This window comes from Mustela erminea, chromosome 6 (assembly GCF_009829155.1).
Source record: "Mustela erminea isolate mMusErm1 chromosome 6, mMusErm1.Pri, whole genome shotgun sequence".
Taxonomy (NCBI): domain Eukaryota; kingdom Metazoa; phylum Chordata; class Mammalia; order Carnivora; family Mustelidae; genus Mustela; species Mustela erminea.
The window spans coordinates 54457018-54477003 of NC_045619.1; the positions used below are offsets into that span (position 1 = coordinate 54457018).

At 39.9% G+C, this 19986-nt stretch overlaps 1 protein-coding gene across 11 annotated transcripts in view; it reads right to left on the minus strand.

Annotated features, from left to right (window-relative positions):
• Positions 1–271: 271 nt before the first annotated feature.
• The window catches only part of STYK1 (serine/threonine/tyrosine kinase 1), a 40580-nt gene continuing 20865 nt past the window's right edge, over positions 272–19986 (minus strand). For 7 of the 11 annotated variants that reach the window (XM_032347305.1, XM_032347303.1, XM_032347308.1 and 4 more), the window contains 10 exons: positions 18629–18782; positions 14753–14900; positions 14165–14299; positions 11150–11416; positions 10284–10465; positions 8598–8681; positions 6228–6436; positions 4653–4693; positions 3944–4040; positions 272–1342 (listed from right to left, as the gene is read on the minus strand). In XM_032347305.1, the coding sequence (XP_032203196.1) occupies positions 1138–1342; positions 3944–4040; positions 4653–4693; positions 6228–6436; positions 8598–8681; positions 10284–10465; positions 11150–11416; positions 14165–14299; positions 14753–14798 (1266 nt within the window). In that variant the 5' untranslated portion in view covers positions 14799–14900; positions 18629–18782 and the 3' untranslated portion in view covers positions 272–1137. The remainder of the gene's footprint in view (positions 1343–3943; positions 4041–4652; positions 4694–6227; positions 6437–8597; positions 8682–10283; positions 10466–11149; positions 11417–14164; positions 14300–14752; positions 14901–18628; positions 18783–19986) is intronic. The other 4 variants (XM_032347302.1, XM_032347311.1, XM_032347312.1 and 1 more) reach the window with 1 other exon arrangement.

Consider the following 19986-nt stretch of genomic DNA (forward strand, 5'->3'; position numbering starts at 1 on the left):
TTTCTTACTTATTAAACACACATATAGTACATAGTACATTGAACAACACAGCAATTAAGTGTGCCGACCCCTGCACAGTCAGAAATCTGTGTATGACTTTTGACTCCCCCAAAACTTAACTAGTAATAGCCACTGTTGACCAGAAACCTTACCAAAAACAAACAGTCAACACATATTTTGTATGTTCTATATATTACATAATGTATTCTTATAATAAAGTAAGCTAGAAAAAAATCATAAGGAAGAGAAATACATTGATAAGCCTGCACTGTTTTTATCAAGAAAAAAACTCCATGTATAAGTGGACCCACATAGTTTAAACCTATGTTGTTCAAGGGTCAACTGTGTATTCCTAACAGCCTAATGGACTCTCTTGGCTCAGTTTCCCTAGTTTTATGGGGACCAGGAAGCAAGTCTGATGAACAATAACTGATGAATGTTGTTAATCATGAAAGGACCCCTCCAGCTTCTAGTTAAAAGTAGTCCCAGCAGAGTTCACTTGTCTCGTAGATCAAAAGAAGCCATCTCTCCCTTATCTATACCCACAAAGAAACTTGGAAGTTTTCCTTCGTGGTCCTCCTCCAGTCCTACATGAACAGACCAGGGCTGAGGAACTTCATCTCCTTCCTCCACCCTCTGTTTGAAGGATGACCCTGGTCCATGTCTGTACTCTTGAACAAAGAGAACCTTTGATTTTCTTTTTCATCATCTTCTTTATTGACTCTCTATTCCCTAAGTTGACTCCAACTTCTCTGGACCCTAAAATAATCTAGATAAAAGCATGCTTCAGGTGGACGTCCGCCTGTGGTGGGAGGACCAGCTTATTTGTGCAATTGCCAGACAAACATTGTAGATCTCTAAGACTTGCTTTGTAATGGGACCATCCACCTCATCTACCATGGGTCTCCAGGGTTGGGACTCCAGGGTTGGGACAGCAGAAATGAAACTCTCCTTCTCAGTCTCCAGGGAAAATGGAGTGTAGAGCCTCATCTAGCATCATTTCAGGTATCTAGGGAAATGTGTAGGGGAATATCTTATTTCTCCCTTTATGTCCCACTAGAAAGCTATTCTCCATTCTTGGATGAATCCATCCCAACAGCATGTGATCACCCATAAATGTTTCTTTCCCCAGGATCTTTAGAGGATGCTGTAGCTGTAGGAGAGGCTGTCCACACTGATTCCCGCCACAGCTGCATACAGTTCAGGCACCACTAACTCAGGTACTTGCAACACAGCTTTGTCATCTGCGGTTCGAGTGGCGATTTCTACGCGTGAGTGCAGCTCTCTCAGTGAGGGGCGGCTCTCCTCATTCCAACGCCAGCAAGACTTCATAAGACCATACCTGAAAGGAGATAAGAGAAACTGGCTTCCTTGACAAGGCAGATGTTTGAGGAACGTGTCTCTTCTCCTTACAAACCTTAACAACAGGAGCAACAAATTCTGCAGTTTTCATCTCCTTCTCATTGTCCTCTCCTGTTCTCCCTGGAGAATAATATTCCCTCTCCTCCTCTTAGTATTAAATCGCTTAATACCATCTTCTTATCAGGGTCCTTTTTATAAGAAGAACGAATGAAGTTTTCTCAAACTAGAATCAGTATGACAGAACAGTGTTGTCGTTGTTGTTTTTTTTTTTCATTCTATTGCCCAAAACTCTGAGAACTGAAGTGTTCTTATCCTTTAGATGTTACTAACTTGTAGCATGCCAGACCATAGCTATAAGGTATCTCCCAGTACAAGTTACCTCACAGCCAACAAAATAAGAAGCTATGGAATAATATGATTCACACAAATTTTGAATAATCTAATTAATTAGATGTTTCCTTTCATTAATCCAGGTCATTGACCTCCTTTATTACTTTGTTTCTCCAAGAAATTGCCTTAATCTAAAGTACGTACCCACCTTTAAGCTGTCTTTTCTTCAATCCAGTTTACAATCCAGTTGTCTTATCCTTCTCAAGGGACCCACAGTGGTGTCCCACTGTCTGCAATGTAAAACTGACATCCTACCTGCTAGCTTCTCTTCCTCAGAGACCTAACATTGCCTAACTGAACACCTCTCCTCCAGACATGTCAGTGTCTTGTTATCCCTTAGATGTTAACACCCCATCTTTCTTCACCCCATCTAACTCTGTCTTTGCTCATGTTAATGCCCAGTTCCTTGAGCATCCTGTTGATGGTCATCATTTCCTACAGGTTTGTTTTAGATCTCAGTTCTTCTAGGCAACCTTCCATGATAAGCGTCAGCTCACACGGAGTCTCCCATACTCTTTATTGTTGTACAATGAGACTGTATAAAAGATGCTAATTTAATAACACTTGGAAACATTTAGCAAGAACTTACTTATTTTATTTATAAGGCATGGTAGTAGAACTTGAAATGCATTATTTTATTTTACCCTCACAGTAACTTTGAGGTAGGATTATCATTATACCTATTTTAAGATAAGTAAACGATGTTCAGTAAAATAGCAGGACTAGTTTAGTTTCTAATTACTTTATTGGTTGTCCCTCCTCCCAATATAAAGGACAGATTTTTACACATAGAAAAAAACCTATAAGAAATATTTTTCAATAATCATTCCAGTATACCCAGATAGTATGATTATACTGTATCCATGCTTGTGTGTGTGTGTGTGTGTTGTGTGTGTGTGTATATATATATATATATATATACACACATACAGTTTTGATATTTAACATTTATATTCTGCTCGATACAGTAACTTTATTGGTAAGGAACTCTGGTGATGGAAATTTACCCTTTCAATGCTGAAGAATTTTAAAAATAGCAATAATTTTATCAGAAACTTATAGTAATATATTCTCCCCTGACTCCTTACAAATATTTTAACCTTTTCTTATAGTCTATAAAATTCCCTTTTTGTAAATTATAGGTTATAAAACTCTGTGTATACTTTTTTTTAATTTATTTATTTTTTTTTCAGCGTAACAGTATTCATTGTTTTTGCACCACACCCAGTGCTCCATGCAATCCGTGCCCTCTCTAATACCCACCACCTGGTTCCCCCAACCTCCCACCCCAGATTGTTTTTCAGAGTCCATAGTCTCTCATGGTTCACCTCCCCTTCCAATTTACTTTTTAATTTTTCCATTTTCTGCCTCTGCACTAGCTCATCAGCTGTTCCCCTTCTGCTGACATTATTAGATACTCCTTCTCCCATCTTTCTAATTTCTTCCTACCCACCTTCTTCTTGTTGGCTTCTAATTTGCTCAGAACTGGAAAAATAGTCAATATTTTTTAAAAGTTAAATACTAAATAAGAGCCAGTGAGTAACTAGAGCAATGGATTTTATGGCAGCTCTATCAGAACCGAGACTGGCAGTCTCTGATACTGACATTTAGACAAGCAAAACACTACTGTATTTACATTGGATCTGGTCCACTTCTTACCTATTTTAGAAGCTTCTGGAAGAACTAAATTTTATCAGCTTAGATTCCTAATATAGTCTTCAGTCGTTGCCTCAACACTTTGTGGGGATGTGTGTATACACACACATATACATATATATGTGTATGACATATGAGCAGATGTATGCTACTACCTAGGTTTGTATGTAGTCTATTAGGCTGTATATTAGCACATAAAGGGCAGCTAGGGATTATCTGAGCCACTTTAAAAGGGCGCAGTTGGGGGCGCCTGGGTGGCTCAGTGGATTAAAGCCTCTGCCTTCGGCTCGGGTCATGATCCCAGGGTTCTGGGATCAAGCCCCGCGTCGGGCTCTCTGCTCGGCGGGGAGCCTGCTTCCTCCTCTCTCTCTCTCTGCCTGCCTCTCTGCCTACTTGTGATCTCTGTCTGTCAAATAAATAAATAAAATCTTTAAAAAAAAATAAAAAATAAATTAAAAAAAAATAAAAGGGCGCAGTTGATGATGATCAAAAATGAGTTGTAATGAGAGAAGAGTAGACCCTAAAAGCCACTTACATGGTATGTGTGCAACTACTGGGTCTCTTCATGATCTTCCTTCTTTGGAGATATTGTAAGATGCTCGTAGGAGGGACTTCAGGATATGGTGGTGCCCCTATTGGTATGGGAAAAAATGAGAGTAGCAAGGGAACTTTAGGTCCTCTATAATATGAACTATAACATGATGACTCTTTATCCACCTGGGCTAACTGCCTGCAAATGGTAGAGCCAAAGGAAAAATGTTAGATACAATATAGTTGCTCCCCGGTGATCAAGTAAGAATGTAGTATAGAGAGTTTGGGGGTTTAAAAAGAAGTGTTTAGAAGGGTGAAAAAACTGGTAATTTAGGGAAATGTTGAGTCTTTATAAAAGTAACAGAGAGAAGTGAGAAATAAGACCTGCCCTCCACTCCCCAAATGTGGGAGAGTACTGCATTTTCTCTATCAAATGGGTTAATAAATTTAAGGACAACATATTTATGTTCATGCAAAGTTATTGTTGGAATTATTCTTTGGATTTTCAAACCTCTTTTGGAATTGGTAAAGTGTCGAGGGAAAGAAAGAAAATGAAAGCAAATAAAGTTAAAAGGAGTAAAGGGATTTCATGTCGGCCCAGTTCAAACCTCAGAGATCATACTGAAACCTCTTCCCATAGCATATGTCATCCCCCATCCCAGTAAACATACTTTATATTTGCATACAGGCATTACTTTAGGGACGCTCCTTACCTAGAGTCACCATCTCATAAAGCAGGATCCCAAAGGACCAGCTGTGAAAGAAACAAAGCCATTTACTTAATTTCTATTTCTTCCTTTCCTAAAGAGAGTACTTAAACTATCAGGGCCTTCGTAAGAACCATATAAAGGCAAACAGGGGAACTGAAGGTGTCTCATAACATAATTAGAAATCATTAAAAAGTATTTCTGTTCAATCCCCATCAAGTCTAATCTCTTTGCAGAGTGGTTGTATGTCTCCTTTCTTCTATATTTCACATTAATGGATGTTTATTATCAATTGCTAAATTGTGGGTGTGTGTGTTTATGCAAACACACACACACATCTACCCAAACATAAAGAAACTACTTTCTGCATCTTTTTCATCCTCTCCATTCATCCCTGCTGAAATTCTAGCCTTTATTCTTAGCACAAGTCCCAGTGAGGTTTATCATTTATCTACTATTTCCTCCATAGATCTAACTGCCCAAACCTAGGAAAAACATTAACAGAACAAGCTTACACATAACAGAAATAGATATTTGTCAGAGCAATATGACTTGAGACATGTTAATTTCACTATTCTATAATATCACCATTAAACAAGCAATATTTCCCAGGTAAGCTTATTATTCCCAGATCTCTACTGAAAAGCAGATGTCAGTGAGGCAGCAATGGAAATCTCTTAATTGACTGACCATATTAACTGATGTTCTAAATTTCCTCTGCTTCTCATGACATTCATGCTAGTAAGATATTATATGTTACATCTATGTGCTTCTCCAAGCTGCTGAATTATATGGTTACCTAAAGTCAATTGTTATTCTTTACAGTACTATACCATCAGATATATCAATGTAATTATGTAACCAATTAAATATAAATGCAAAGAAGTATTAGCTCCTGAAAACTAGGCTGAATGCTTTGAAAGTATACTATAAAAATACACTGCTAAAAAGAAAGGGTTTTCAAATTGTGTGGGTGAGCCAACAGTAGAAAATTGGAAAAAAATAATAATCATCAGCAGTCAAATTGCTTTACCATTTTTTTTCAGATTTTTCACTCAGAATCATCCCAAGCTGAACCTCAAAATTAATGTGTTATGGATGCTATTTATACACAAAGTACAATATATAACTTCATTTAGCAGATCAATTCTCTAAAAAAGGCTTTGGCCTTCCCTCAAAAGATCAATCAATAAATATGTATTTTCTTTTCATTTTAATAATTCCTGATTTAAAGGAACTTTTGATTAAGTGGACCCACCTCCTTCAGAGAAGAGGGACTCTACTAGATTAAGTCCTTGGATATTGGTATGAAGAACCTTTTCACATTTCTTTTCTCTTTCCTAATTAAAACTGCTAATCTAATACAGAAGGAATACTTTAAAAGGCAGTAGAAAAGATTGCAGTCAGAGGCCAAGTATGAGCTCTGTCACAAAACACACATTTCTCCTGGAGAGTCTGTCTGACTTCTTAGTAGAGATTTCACAGGTAGACATAATTGACAACAGATGTAGTCATGGTCAGGAACTGAAGGACACCTAGGTCAAGAAGGGAAGAAGTCCAAAGGGCAGGAACAAACCGTACACATCTCCTCTGATGCCAGCTGGTCTCAGCAGAAGCCGTTCTGGGGCAAGCCACTTGAGAGGTACAGAGTGAGTAGCTGGGATGGCCCCTCGGGCATGGACTTCATAAGCCAGGCCCAGTCCACAGAGCTTGGCAGTAAGATCACTTTGGATCAGGATATTCCTAGCTGCTACATCCCCATGGAACAGATGCTTATCCTGGAGAAATTCCTGTCAGCATAAGATCAAAAATGGATAAGCTGTCTGAGGTCATGGCTCCAGTCAAAGACAAGGAGAAGCAGTCCTAGGAATCCTCAAAAAGACGACTTTTCAACTTTGAACAAGTCTTGTTGATAATGACAGATTACTTCCAAATTACCATAATGGATCAGACATTTTTGCATTATGGTTAGGATTACCAAACTGAGCAAATAATCCAAATAGCATTAATACTGGGTTTGGACCGTATGATCACTCATTCTGTGTCAAGGTCTGACCCCTGCCTGAGTTTACATTTCTCTTGGATGGGTTCCAGCTAGATCCTGGAAAAGGAAACAGGTTTCAAGTATCTAGCAGCAGTCCTGCAAATAAGGTAATACATACAAAGTGAAATTGAGTGTTATAATACTGAATTTATACAGAGCTTTGTATCATCTCATTCTGCCCCTAAAATAAGTAGGTCAGATGAGTTAGGGAAGTATCTTTCAGATAAATCTAAATAATTACATAAGGTCACGCAGTTTCAAGTGGTAGTGAACAGATCTGGGTATTCTAATTCATAGGAAGTACTACAAATTCTGCTAATAATTCTCTAGCCAGCTTACAAATCAGAATTTCCTGAGAGCTTTTTTAAAACATATGATTTTTGGCCCAGGTTTACCTAACCAAAATCTAGGAAGAAGGACCTGGTAATCTCTATTTTTAAGAAGTATCACAATGATTCTAGCACAGCCAAAGCATTTGAAAGCCATTGCGCCTGGATGGCACGGATTTGCTGCAATCATTTCCCCAAACAGGAGGCTATTCAAGGTGTAAGAACCTGAAAAGCTGTACATGACCAAAGAGCTAGAGATTGAGGTCTATGACTGCTAAACAAGAATAACATACATACATACATACATACATAAAAGGTTAAGATGGTCATTTCCAGTCACTGATGTTAAAGAAAACAGTACCTAGCAGCTTTCTGTCCCTGGTGAGGTGAGGTTTTAGGACAAAGAGATTATACTGTCATGAGAAGAATTAAAGAATGTAGTGACTTTGAGGTTGTCCAAGTAAGAAAAAAAATAGCATGACAATGCCTTGTAACTAGTAACCCAGACCCATGATCAGTGTATCCTTTTGGGGAACCACTGCAATTGTGGCTCAGAATATGAGATAGGCTATATATTGACACCCTAACTTTATCAGGGGCGCAAACTAACTAGGCCCTCCAACCTCTGTGGATAATATTCATTTCTACGATGTGCTCTCTCCTATGCCATGGGAACTTCCACTGTTAACTACTCCTCCTTCTCACCTCACGGCTTCTTTTCTAAGCTTTCCCAGATTCCATTTAGATCCCTGATACATTTCACACCTCAAGGAGGCAAGATATATCAACTACCTAAAATAGTAGTTTCACAGAGCCTGATTTTCTGTATAGTAAATGCTAATTTTAAGCACAGTTATCTAAATAACTTCATAGAAATAGTCATCTAAATTTCCTAATTCTGGTAAAGGTACATTATTTTTTCTCTTAAACCCTTTAAATCCTATTTTTCTCTTACCTCTTTATTTAATTAAGTTGGTTTAGAATGAAGGCTTGATCTCACTGTTGCCCCTTTTTATTTCTTCTTTTCCATTTGTTTGTTGTTCTTTTTAAAGTATGTGTATTTCCTATCACATTCAGCATCAAAGCATGTCTCCAGCCAAACATGTTCTGAACTTGTCTTTCTGGTTTTTCAGGCATAAAATTGTGCGCTTCTTTTAGCTCTGTAGCGTTTCACCCATTTGGTTTCTTTTCCCAACTCGCTCACTATTTGCCATTTTACATATCTTTTTTTTTCATTTTACATATCTTAATATTAGTATATATGGGGAAGTAAGAGTGTCAAGCATATAGTTCTTGGCCCTGGTTGTTGACCACCTTTTAAAATCCTTCCTGTTCCTTCTACAAACCCTACGACTTTCTGCCTAGAATTACCAATCCTGTGGTATATTATCTAAATAATTTCATAAAGAAAGAACTGAAAACAATTTATCAGTGCTTGAGTTTCTGCCCCTTAACTTCCATCCAGTTTTCTTAATCATCTATATACCATTTGGAAATATAAGTATGAGAAATATGATGTCAAATATCAGGCTAACAAGAAAAATCCATACCAACTGTTGTCACTTTGCCAAGCCTTACCAAAGCCAAGAGGACCTGCCTCCCAATGTGATAGACTTGTTTTTCTGTGAGATCATAGAGAAGGCCATCCATGGTCATTACATCCTAAAGAGACAAAGAAAAAACATGATATCAAAATGACATGAACAGATTTGAAAAAATAAAATAAGGGCAGAGATATTCTTAAATTCAGATGTCAAGGCTAAGGAAAAGATACAAAAACATAAGGATGAAGATTCAAGGAGAGGTTAATATGAGAGATTCTCAGATACGCAAAGAAGTACAATGATATATCAACTTAGATAAACAATAAAGAGTGTAGATAAACAACAGAAGGAAGGAATAACAGAATAGCAGTTAAGAAAGTCCGATATGCATAAGACTGTCCCCTGGATAAAGCAACAGTTTTCCTGGGGCACTGTGTATGTGTGTGATTAATTAAGCACATTAACTCAGCACATTACTGAATGCCTACTATGTGCCAGGTTCCATCTTAGGAACTCAGAACACAAGAGTGAGTAATTTAACACGTCTGCTGCCTTCTGGAACTCAAAGTATATAACCATATATAAACATATGGTTACATATCTATAAGCTCCATGAAGGACATGGAAAAGAGAGCAGATGATGGTGACAAAAAAAGATCTGAAGGATGAGCGGACAATGACTATGCAAAAAAGTAAAAAAAGGAAAGGGGAGACATTTGGTGTAATGCGAGAAGCATGTGTAGATGGTCTAAAATAGAGAAGCATAATCGTTTTGAAAAACAGAATAGCGAAATTAGAGCAGAGAACAAGTTACGGACGAATAACCTCTTACAAAGGTTTTAATGCCTCAAGACTTGCACATTGTCCTATTTGCACCACCAGATGTAAGGTATTAACAGGGTCCCTTTATCATACACATTTAGTAGTAAAGTCATCAGTCTTTGGAGGAGGCTTGGTTAATATTAAACTTGTAAGTGAGGAAATAACTAGGGAAACATGCAGTACTTCAGATAGAGGAATATGTAGAGAAGCAGAAAAACGGCAAGGAAAAGGACTTGCACTTTACTCTGGAAATTTCTGAACATTTAAATTTGTTTAAATACAAATTTGAATATGAATATGAAGTACAGTAACTTTCAGGATGGATTTCTCCTTGTCGACCCTGGCACATTGGAGTGATGGTATAGAACAGAAGACACATTTAAGACTAACAGCAGTAAAATTACAATCCATACTAACAATAGTTTTTACATACATAATTTCTGTTAACTTTAATAATAACTTATTATTATTCCCATTTTACAGGTGCAGAAAACTCAGGCTCAGAGGGGCGACTTGCCCAAAGTCACATAGCTCGTAGGATATAAAGTGCAAAGTTCATACTCCAAATCTGCACTATCCAATATGATAGCCATTAGCCCCATGTGGCTATTTAAGTGTTTATCATTTAAAATTAAATAAAATTTTAAAAATTCAGTCTCTCAATCACATCAGCCACATTTCAGGGGCTTCAAATGTGATTAGTGGCTACCATTTTGAACAGAGAAGATAAGAGAATTTTTCTGTCATCGTAAAAAGTTCTATTGGATGGTAATACTCAATCACTATTATGTTGCTATAAGATCTTTCTGCTTTGTCATTGGCCAGGCTACTTGACATGTGAACAGCTCATCAGCCAGGTCAAGCCTTTCCTTCCCAACACCTCTACCCTGCTGCTCACCCGCCGACAGGTCCAGAGAAAGCTGAGCAGGTCCCCTTGGGCCACATCCTCCAGCACCATATAGAGCGGCAGCTTCTCCGTGCAGCAGCCTTCCAGCTGCACCAGGTTCCTGTGCTTCCCCAGGTACTGATAGAATTGGACCCGCCCTAAGAAATCCTGTACCTCCTGGAGCCCAGTCGGTTCTGTGAAGGACAGATGAGCCATGGGAAGTGGTCAGAACATGATCAATACAACGGGAGGTATGAGGGAAGACTATGGTAATTTTCAAGACTCCACAGGAGAAGAAATACTGACAAAAGGTAAAGAGAAAGGGGAACTAATTAGAAGATAATTCTCAATATCACTGATTTTTTTGTCAAAGCAAACAATCATAGGCTTTAGAACTGGATAGACTTTCATCTGCCTAAATAGACAAGTGTTCACTTTCAAATATTATCACTGCCTAGGCCTTTCAATTAGTATTCTTGCTTATCTTATTCTTGTTCTGTTTTATGTATCCATTACTACTGGTCCATATAAAGAGAGAGAAAGGAAGTGGGGAAGGAAGGAAGGAAACAATATTAGGGAAAGTGATAGTGCAGACAAATGAAGGAAGCACCTCAAAATCCTCATGCACTAAGATTCAGTATGAAAAAATCAGTTCCAGCAGCCTCCATAGGCAACACTGAGCTAGGAAAAGACCCCAAGAAAAATATTTCTGCCTCCAGTTTTCACTTTCTATCCTTTTCTTCCTCTGCACACAACTGTGATCACAGCTATCCGTTGATTAACATCTTAATGTCCATAAGCTTGTCAGCATTCAGGGCTGGGGGCTCACTGTGGGAAATTAAAAAAGAGATAGGGAAGTCAAACACTTCTCCTTTTACCTTCCAAAGCCTTGAGGACAACACTCTTTGGCTTAGCAGGGTCCCCCGTGTACATCTTGGTTCGGTAGATGGTTCCACAACTACCATTGTGGATCTGCTCCAGAACTTCAGAGAGTTGCTCCCGGGGCACCTGCAGCTTAGCCAGAGCATGAGTGGTAGTCCGTAGGAGGCTCTCCACGGAGGTCTCTTTAAGTGGCACAAACACACTTCCTCCATGCCCTGCCGCCTCCCAGCTTAGGCCCCTAGATGGAGGCACAGGGCCAATGCCTAGAACAAAGAGATGATACTAGTCATCTTTACCCTACCCTAGGGGCTCCAGGAGAGCAGAGCCTGGAACACACAGACAGACAACAAGGAAATTCCTTTAGCAATTTTCTCTCTACGCGATGTGGTGTTACCTTGTGTGAACCAGCATCAACACGAACCTTGGAAAACATTTATAATAACCCTACTACTTCTAAGACAACTCAAGATGGACCTCTGAAAAGTGGTAATGTCATTTTCTTTCTACCTTTCTCAGGATTACAGCTCAGCATTAGTATAGAAACAATTTAAGACGCTCCTCAATAGGTACTCAAACCGCTGATATCTATAAAGTGATGGTAACTACCACGAGGGACTAATGCTTATGTCAATCAACTCGAAGGCATGGTTATTCTTCCTCCCTTAAGATGTCCCCAAAGTCAAATTAATTACGTATTTCCTAGAGTCTTAGCCAAAAAAAAAAAAAAAAAAAAAAAAAATTTTGGTACTTTCCCTTTTTCTTAGTCAATTTTTCTCCGTTGGAAAGAGAAATTCATTCTTCTCATTAAACCACCATTCACTCATTAATCTACCCATTTATGTGACAGATACCAACCACATCCTGCATGCCAGGAACTATTCTAGGTGTTGGGAATAGGCAAAGTCCAGATTCTTATGATTACTTTCTTGTGGTAGGCTAGAGGAAGTAGATAATATCATACCAGGGATGAGTGCTATAAAGGAAAACAGGAGAATCAGAGGCTATCTGTGATGCCATTCTGTATTTCAAGGCCAGGACAGGCTTTTCTGATGGGATGACATTTGAGAAGTGCCTGGAAGCAATTAGAGACCAAACCACACTGGTATCAGGAAGGATATTACAGACAGAGGGAACAGGAAGAGCAGATGTATTGAGGAAGAAACATGCTTGGCATATCTGAGGAAGAGGAATGAAATTAGTACAGCTGGAGCCATGTGGGATAATTGGAGAATTACATGAGATGAGGCCTGAGTGGGCCCAGATTCTAGAAGGCCTTGAAAGAATTTTGTCTTTTTTTATTCTAAAAAATACTACATTTTATTCCAAGCAGAGAATGGCCAGGACTGATTTAGGCCTTAAAAGAATCATTCTGGGGGCGCCTGGGTGGCTCAGTGGTTTAAGCCGCAGCCTTCGGCTCAGGTCATGATCTCAGCGTCCTGGGATAGGGTCCCGCATCGGGCTCTCTGCTCGGCGGAGAGCCTGCTTCCCTCTCTCTCTCTCTGCCTGCCTCTCCATCTACTTGTGATTTCTCTCTGTCAAATAAATAAATAAAAATCTTTAAAAAAAAAAAAAAGAATCATTCTGCTGCTCTGTGGAGAACAGTGGATGAAGGGATAGGAAGAGAATGAGGGAAACCAGTTAGAAGTGTATTGCAGTGATCTATGAGACATGAGAGAGGCTTGCATTTCTTTTGAAGATAAGAGTTAACAGGATTTGCTAATGGATTGGATACAAAGCATGAGAGAAAAAGGAGTCAAGGACATCTGCAAGATTTTAAACTGAACACATCGAAAATCAGAGGACATTTCTGAGGGAATTTCAGGACCTTTGCTGTGGGGCATATTACATACGAGATGTGTATTGGATCCAAACTGTGAAATTAGTTGTTGAACATAGGAATCTGAAGTTTGGGGGGACTACAATTAGAAGAGAGAAAGTGTTTGAATCCGTAAGACTGAAAATGAGACCATTAAGGGAGTGACTATAGATTTAAAAGGAAAAGAGTGTTTCAAGAAGGAGAAGGTGCAAATTTGTTCCAAATGCTTTTGACAGGTTGAGAAGAGGACTCAGTTATAGCTGTCATTGGCAATCTCAGAAAGAACTGTTTTGGTGGAGTGGTGGGGATAAAAGCCTTATTTTAGTATGTTCGAAAGAGAATGTGACAAGTAGAAGTCATGGGAGTGAAGTTAGACCACTTCTCTGAGAAGTTTTTCTGTAAATGAATTAGAAGAGAATTGGGTTAATTTCTTAAATTTTTATTGAAATTCAATTTAGTTCCCATAGAGTCCATTATTAGTTTCAAGGGTAGAATCTGGTGATTCATTAGTTGCTTATAATACCCAGTGTTCATGACATCAAGTGCCCTCCTTAATGCCCATCACCCAATTCCCATTTAGAGAGGGAATAGGGAACAGCCACCAAACAGTTTCTGATCCCTGTCAGGATTTTTTTTTTCTTCTTTTTACTCATAATTTCATGTAAACTAATTCATTTTCATTATACACCCAGTGGTACACCCAGTGGTACATCAGAACAGGACATTGTCTCCTACTTAATGCTCCAAAGACTGCTATAAAGGCCACCCCTTCTCATCGTACAGTCCAGAACACAGAGCAGAGCTGGGATGTATTACGGAGTAAAATATCATCTTTCAAGGCTGGTTAAAAAAAAAAAAAAAAAGCCTAGGGCTTTACCTACTAAACTTCCTCCCCAATATGTAGACACTTCTATGGCCAAATATTTGATAGAGCAATAGGACAAAAAAGATAGAAACAAGTCACATGAAGTCTCTTCTGCCCACTGTTGTTTCAACTAACAAGCATTACAGAGTTTCTACTCATGAATTCCTAGAGAATAGCTCACCTTTCCTCAACTCCACGAGACAGGACCCATACTTCTTCTCCCATAGCAAGGACCTCACCTTCTAGACTTGGGCTTACTGAGACTTGGGTCTTCCTTTTTGTAATCTCCATCTTCCCTGGCCCTCCTCCCAGCCCCAGTTTGAGTTTTACCTCGGAGTCCAGGAGACTGTTGCTGAGCTCTTTGACCTCTGATAAAAAGCCACAGGATGACGGCAAGAAGGATAAGGAAGATGCCAACCAGGATGGTTGGGATGATGATAATCTCGTACTGCTGCTCCCGGACAACTGGGTAGGAAATCAGGCAGGGAGAGGAGAGATTGCAGAAGAACCCCAATCTCACATCCACACAACTTCCCCTACCCACCAGTCCTCAGCTCCTCATTCCTGAAATAATTATCCCTTCCTTCTTCCCCTCCACTTCCATACAATGGAACCATTATTGGGAGCAGCTCTCTAATCAGAAACCCCAGTGTCCCCACATCTCAGTCTATCAGGTGTGCTCTGTGTCTTATCTCTCATTTTTCCTGCTGAGGTGATGTAGGATGAAGGATGTAGCCTCTGGATCTCTGATTGGCACTTGTCCCTCTTCAAAGACAATGACCCCTGGTGCCCATTCCTTTATGGACACTGTCTTCATTTCTACCAGTAGTCAACTCATCTTCCTTCTGGAATCTATGCAGACCTTAGTCTCTGTCATCCTGGAATCAGAAGATAGGCATCTCTGGTGTCTGCCCTTACCACACAGCTTGTCACTGAGACTGCATTCCAGTAGTATTCGTGCCATGCCCCTCTCATCTCCCAGGCCACACAGCTGTCCACTCCTTTGCTTGGCCCTCAGAGAATGCACAGAGCACCACTGAGAATAATTCCCAAGAATGGAGTTATTCTGAAAAAAATAAAACGGAGCATGCAGATAATTTTAAGGCCCCTCAAAAGGTCATTAGGGGAGCTACTGGGTGGCTCAGTTGTTAAGCTTCTGCCTTCAGGTCAGGTCATGATCCCAGAATCGTGGGATCAAGCCCCTCGCATTGGGCTCCCTGCTCTGCCGGGAGGCTGCTTCACCCTCTCCCACTCCCCCTGCTTGTGTTCCCCCTCTCTCTGTGTCTCTGTCTATCAAATAAATGAATAAAAATTTTTTTTAAATTAAATTTAAAAAATCATTAGGTATTAAGTACATGGCTACCTGGAACTTTTTGAGTCACCCTTTCATCTCTGTCCATCTACCTGATATTGAAGTATGAAGAACTTTGCTCTTTCCTAGCATTTTTTTGTCTTTCTTATTGTACAGCAAATATAGCCCTAATATGGCCTTATCTCTTCATGCCATTGTTTCTCAAATTATTTTAAAGTTTCCCCTCCTACCCAAGACCCCCGCTCCAATGCTCAAATTCACCGTTCCCAGCACCTGTGTGAGCATTTGTGGCCGGCAGGATTGATCTACGTCCCCTATACTCCTAAGCAGGTTTAATTTTATTGTGTGTGTATCCCTTATTTTTTAATTGGATCTTCCTCTGGTCATTATATTTAGACAGACACAGGCATTCATTCCTACTAGTATGTAGATTAAAGGGAGTTTCAGAACCAAGCCATCATCTGTGTCTCTCTCTTTAAAAAAAAATATTTTTTATATTTTTATATATATGTAATATATATAATATATATTTTAATATATTTAATATTAAATATAATAATATTTAATGACATTAAATATTATAATAAATATATAAATATATATTTTTATATATATAATATATATTTATAAGTTTTGAAACTAAAAAGAAAAAAAAACTAAAGTGATATACCATAAAAATCTTTCTCCCACCCCATCCTTCTCCTTTTATTCAGTTCCGAACTATCCTCCAAGGAAACTAGCTTCTTGCTTACTGGGCCACAGATTCTTCAGGTCCATCACTTTTAACTGTATGGTCAGCACATATATGAAATTACATCTCCCAAAACCCAGTTCGCTCTTTCTGAAGAGAACTGGTGTCTATACATACATACGTATACACACACATACACACATATATGTAAACTTGTAGATAGATATATTATAGATGTCCGCAAACTTTATTTTGCTTTTGGTTAGCAAAAGTCTTCCCTGGTTCCAATTAATTCTGACTAATCTGAAAAAAAAAGTGATTTTTCTAAACTGTCCAGGTCATCCTAAGTATATGATCTAGTTGTTTTTTTTTTTTTAAAGATTTTTATTTATTTATTTGACAGACAGAGATCACAAGTAGGCAGAGAGAGGTGGGGGGGAAGCAGGCTCCCTGCTGAGCAGAGAGCCTGACGCAGGGCTCAATCCCAGGACCCTGAGATCATGACCCGAGCCGAAGGCAGAGGCTTTAAACCACGGAGCTACCCAGGCGCCCCGTATGTGATCTAGTTTTATAGTGATTTGCTAATAAGAAAAATTTTACAAATCAGAATTACAGAACACTATATTGTACATATGTGCTCTATACCATATATGTGGTTTTCTATTACATGTTGTGCTTTATTGTTGATACTAGGAACCACGATACGACTTATTGAGGCAGAGTCGTTTAGTGCCTGAAACACATACATGAAGTCTTCCAGTTTCAGCCTCACCCCCATTCTCACTCTTCTTGGAGCTCCATGAGCTTGTACTGTGAGATGAGAAGTAGACAATTTTCTTATAACTCAGAAGAAAGACAGGTGTGTGGCTGGTTGACAGAAGCTCATATACACAGAGGAGTAGGCAAGAGGGCGACCTGGGAGAGGAGAGGCACCTTGTGGGTTTGTGCAGGACAAGAGATCTCCAAAGTCGGTGAATTAGAAGATAACGATGTCCATCTTCTTCTAGTTTATAACCCAAGAAGGCAAGGTGAAAGTCATTTGGGAAAGTTTCCACATCCCACAAGACCACATAGCACTGGTGCTAGGGTAGGAATCAGGGAGCTTTGAGATGGTAGAGAAGGAGAGGATCTTAAATGACAAGACATTAGCACAGTCAGGAGAATTCCAAAGCTGCTTGGAAATTTCTCACCGCCGTTCTCATTTTGTTCTCCTTTGCTCTTACTTCCCTTTAGTGCACTATCAGATGTAATTGTGTTCATTTAGGGAGCAGCCAGTTTAACGAGTTTGGTTCTCCCAGGAGTGTTCGTGAACATAATCTCTCTTAACCACAGTACAAGTAGAAAAAAAAGTCGGTCGGCAGCCAGCTCCAACTTGCCAGCTCCGCCCAGAAACCAAACTATACACCCACTGCTACCTACCGCAGGAAGAAATGTAAAGGCCTGTGTGCACACGTATCCTGCTAGAATGGCTCATGGCAGGCCAAACACAACTACAGGCATGCGGCCAAACATACCCACGCACACCCAGTGACTCATGCTTATCCCCTTGCACCAGCATGTCACACTTATTACAGAGCACAGGGTGGTCATCTGGATACACTATGACCTTCTATGACATTTCCCGAACAAGGTTCATTTGTGTCGTTTTATTTGGGCATGGATACTTTGAAGAACCTGGGTGTAGTTAACAACTAGAAGCCCAATGTAATTGGATGCTGGAGCAGGGAAACAAACATGGTGGGGGGGTGCTATGGTGAGGGCCACTCATAGACTGCTTTCCAGGCATTTGTACAATAAGCTCTTTCCAACTGTTACAGTTTGGCTACGGACATATGGAATATACAAAATGAGTCTAGAATTTTTAAGGTAAACACACCAGGCATTCCCACCCCCAGGGGCATGGAAGCCTACACAGGAAGCCTTACCACCTTTAGAGCCCACCAAACCACTTCTATTAGAAGATGCTCATATTCACTTGTAGCAACAATATTCCTCTCCACATCACTTTCCTCTCTACAGCAAAATATTCAGCTACCACACCACTTTGCGTGCCCCCTGTGTCAACCTGAGAAAAGACATGCCTTCATGCCAGAACCTTCTAGGATGACTCTTCCTCTTGGTTAGATTCTAACTTATCAGTGTTCTTGACCAACATTTATGTGCATGTGGCTAATAGTCTATCCCCTTTGATTACGTCTAGACAGTTTTCTCCTTGTGTTAAGACAAAAATGTAGGGGCACCCTGCTGGCTCAGTCCACAGAGCATGTGACTCTTGATCTCAAGGTTGTGAGTTTGAGCCTCATGTTGGGTGTAGAAATTAGTTAAAAATAAAATCTTTGAGGGGCACCTGGGTGGCTCAGTGGGTTGGGCCTCTGCCTCCGGCGCAGGTCGTGATCTCAGGGTCCTAGGATCGATCCCCACATCAGCCTCTCTGCTCAGCAGGGAAACTACGTCCCCCTCTCTCTGCCTGCTGCTCTGCCTACTTGTGATCTCTCTCTCTGTGTCAAATAAATAAATAAAATCTTTTTAAAAATAAAAATAAAATAAATCTTTGAAAAGAAAAAAAGAAAAAATGTATGTTGGCTACTCCTTCTCTTACCTAGACTGTAAGAGAAGAAGTCCTTACATATATGAAACATTATCCCACAGTTCTCTCCCTATGCCCTGTATTACTAGATTCAAGTCATTATAATCAAGGATCCAGTAAAGTTGGGAACTTGTTTATTCTGATAATTCCATTTAATGGTTGGAAAATATGTACACAGCTTGCCTATAGTTTACATATACCTACATCTAACAGTGCCAAATCTCCTCAGGTAAGGCTCCAATTAAAACAATATTATCGCCTCATTTGTGGTTATCATTCCTTATTTTCTTTCTTCTCAACCACTTCTGGCTTTCTGTTGGCATACTGCAAAGTTCAGCTCCCTTCTTGAATTGAGAATCTAGAAGAGGAAATAGCACAACGAGGAAGGAGATTCGAAAGGAAGAAAATGAGAGTGAAATGGGGGGTAAAGTTCAGCCCAAATCTTTGGCAAGATTACCGTCTGGAGACCAGACAAGTGAATGGTTATAACTGAAATTAAGCTAACTATGAACATAGACTCTCCAAACTCTTTTTTTTTTTAAGATTTTATTTATTTATTTGACAGTCAGAGATCACATGTAGGCAAAGAGGCAGGCAGAGAGAGGGGGAAGCAGGCTCCCCGCTGAGCAGAGAGCCCAATGCGGGGCTCTATCCCAGGACCCTGGGATCACGACCTGAGCCCAAGGCAGAGGCTTTAACCCACTGAGCCACCCAGGCGCCCCAAACTCTCCAAACTCTTATACGTAGGCACAATGCAAGCATAACACTATGCCACGTATTTGTACCTGCTTCATTATACACAAACACAGTTCTATTTGCAAGAAGAACAACTCCTACTAGCAACACTTCTATCCAGTGAGCACAATATAATCTCCCAGATATAGTCAGCAATTTACTCAGAAGTGTCCAGAAGAAATTCTTACCAAAATATATCTACAAATAGACTTTAAGAATTAGATCCATTCTTCTGTATTCCATCTGCCTACGTGTTATGAGAAATTCCTCAGGTGACCTCTGTATAACACCAGGCCCTGTTCCCATAAGATATGATTAATGTTACACCAGCCTCACCCTCAAACTTTTCATCTGTGTGTCAACACAACTGGGTCTACCAGCCATGTTTTTAATGAAGACACGCGACCCATCCACCCAGATGAATGCCACGCTGGGTAAGGGAGCTATTAATAGCTGTGGGCTATGAGGCAGACAGCTCAAAGGCCTCAGGTGAGGAGGGTAAAATATATGGAAGTGGCAGCCCCCAGACTGAGGCAGCCCACCTTCTACCTCACTCACCTTCTCTTCCCCTCCCCCTTTATCCCCACCCTCGAGCTGTCTAGCAAAACAAAACAAAACCAAAACCAAAAACCATTTACTGGAATTAACATTTTTCTTTTAATATTTAGGTTGTAATTTGCCACGAGATTTTTTTTTTAATATTTATTTATCTGACAGAGAGAGATCCCAAGTAGGCAGAGAGGCAGGCAGACAGAGAGAGTTGGCAGGCTCCCCACTGAGCAGAGAGCCAGATATGGGGCTTGATCCCAGGGCCCTGGGATCATGAC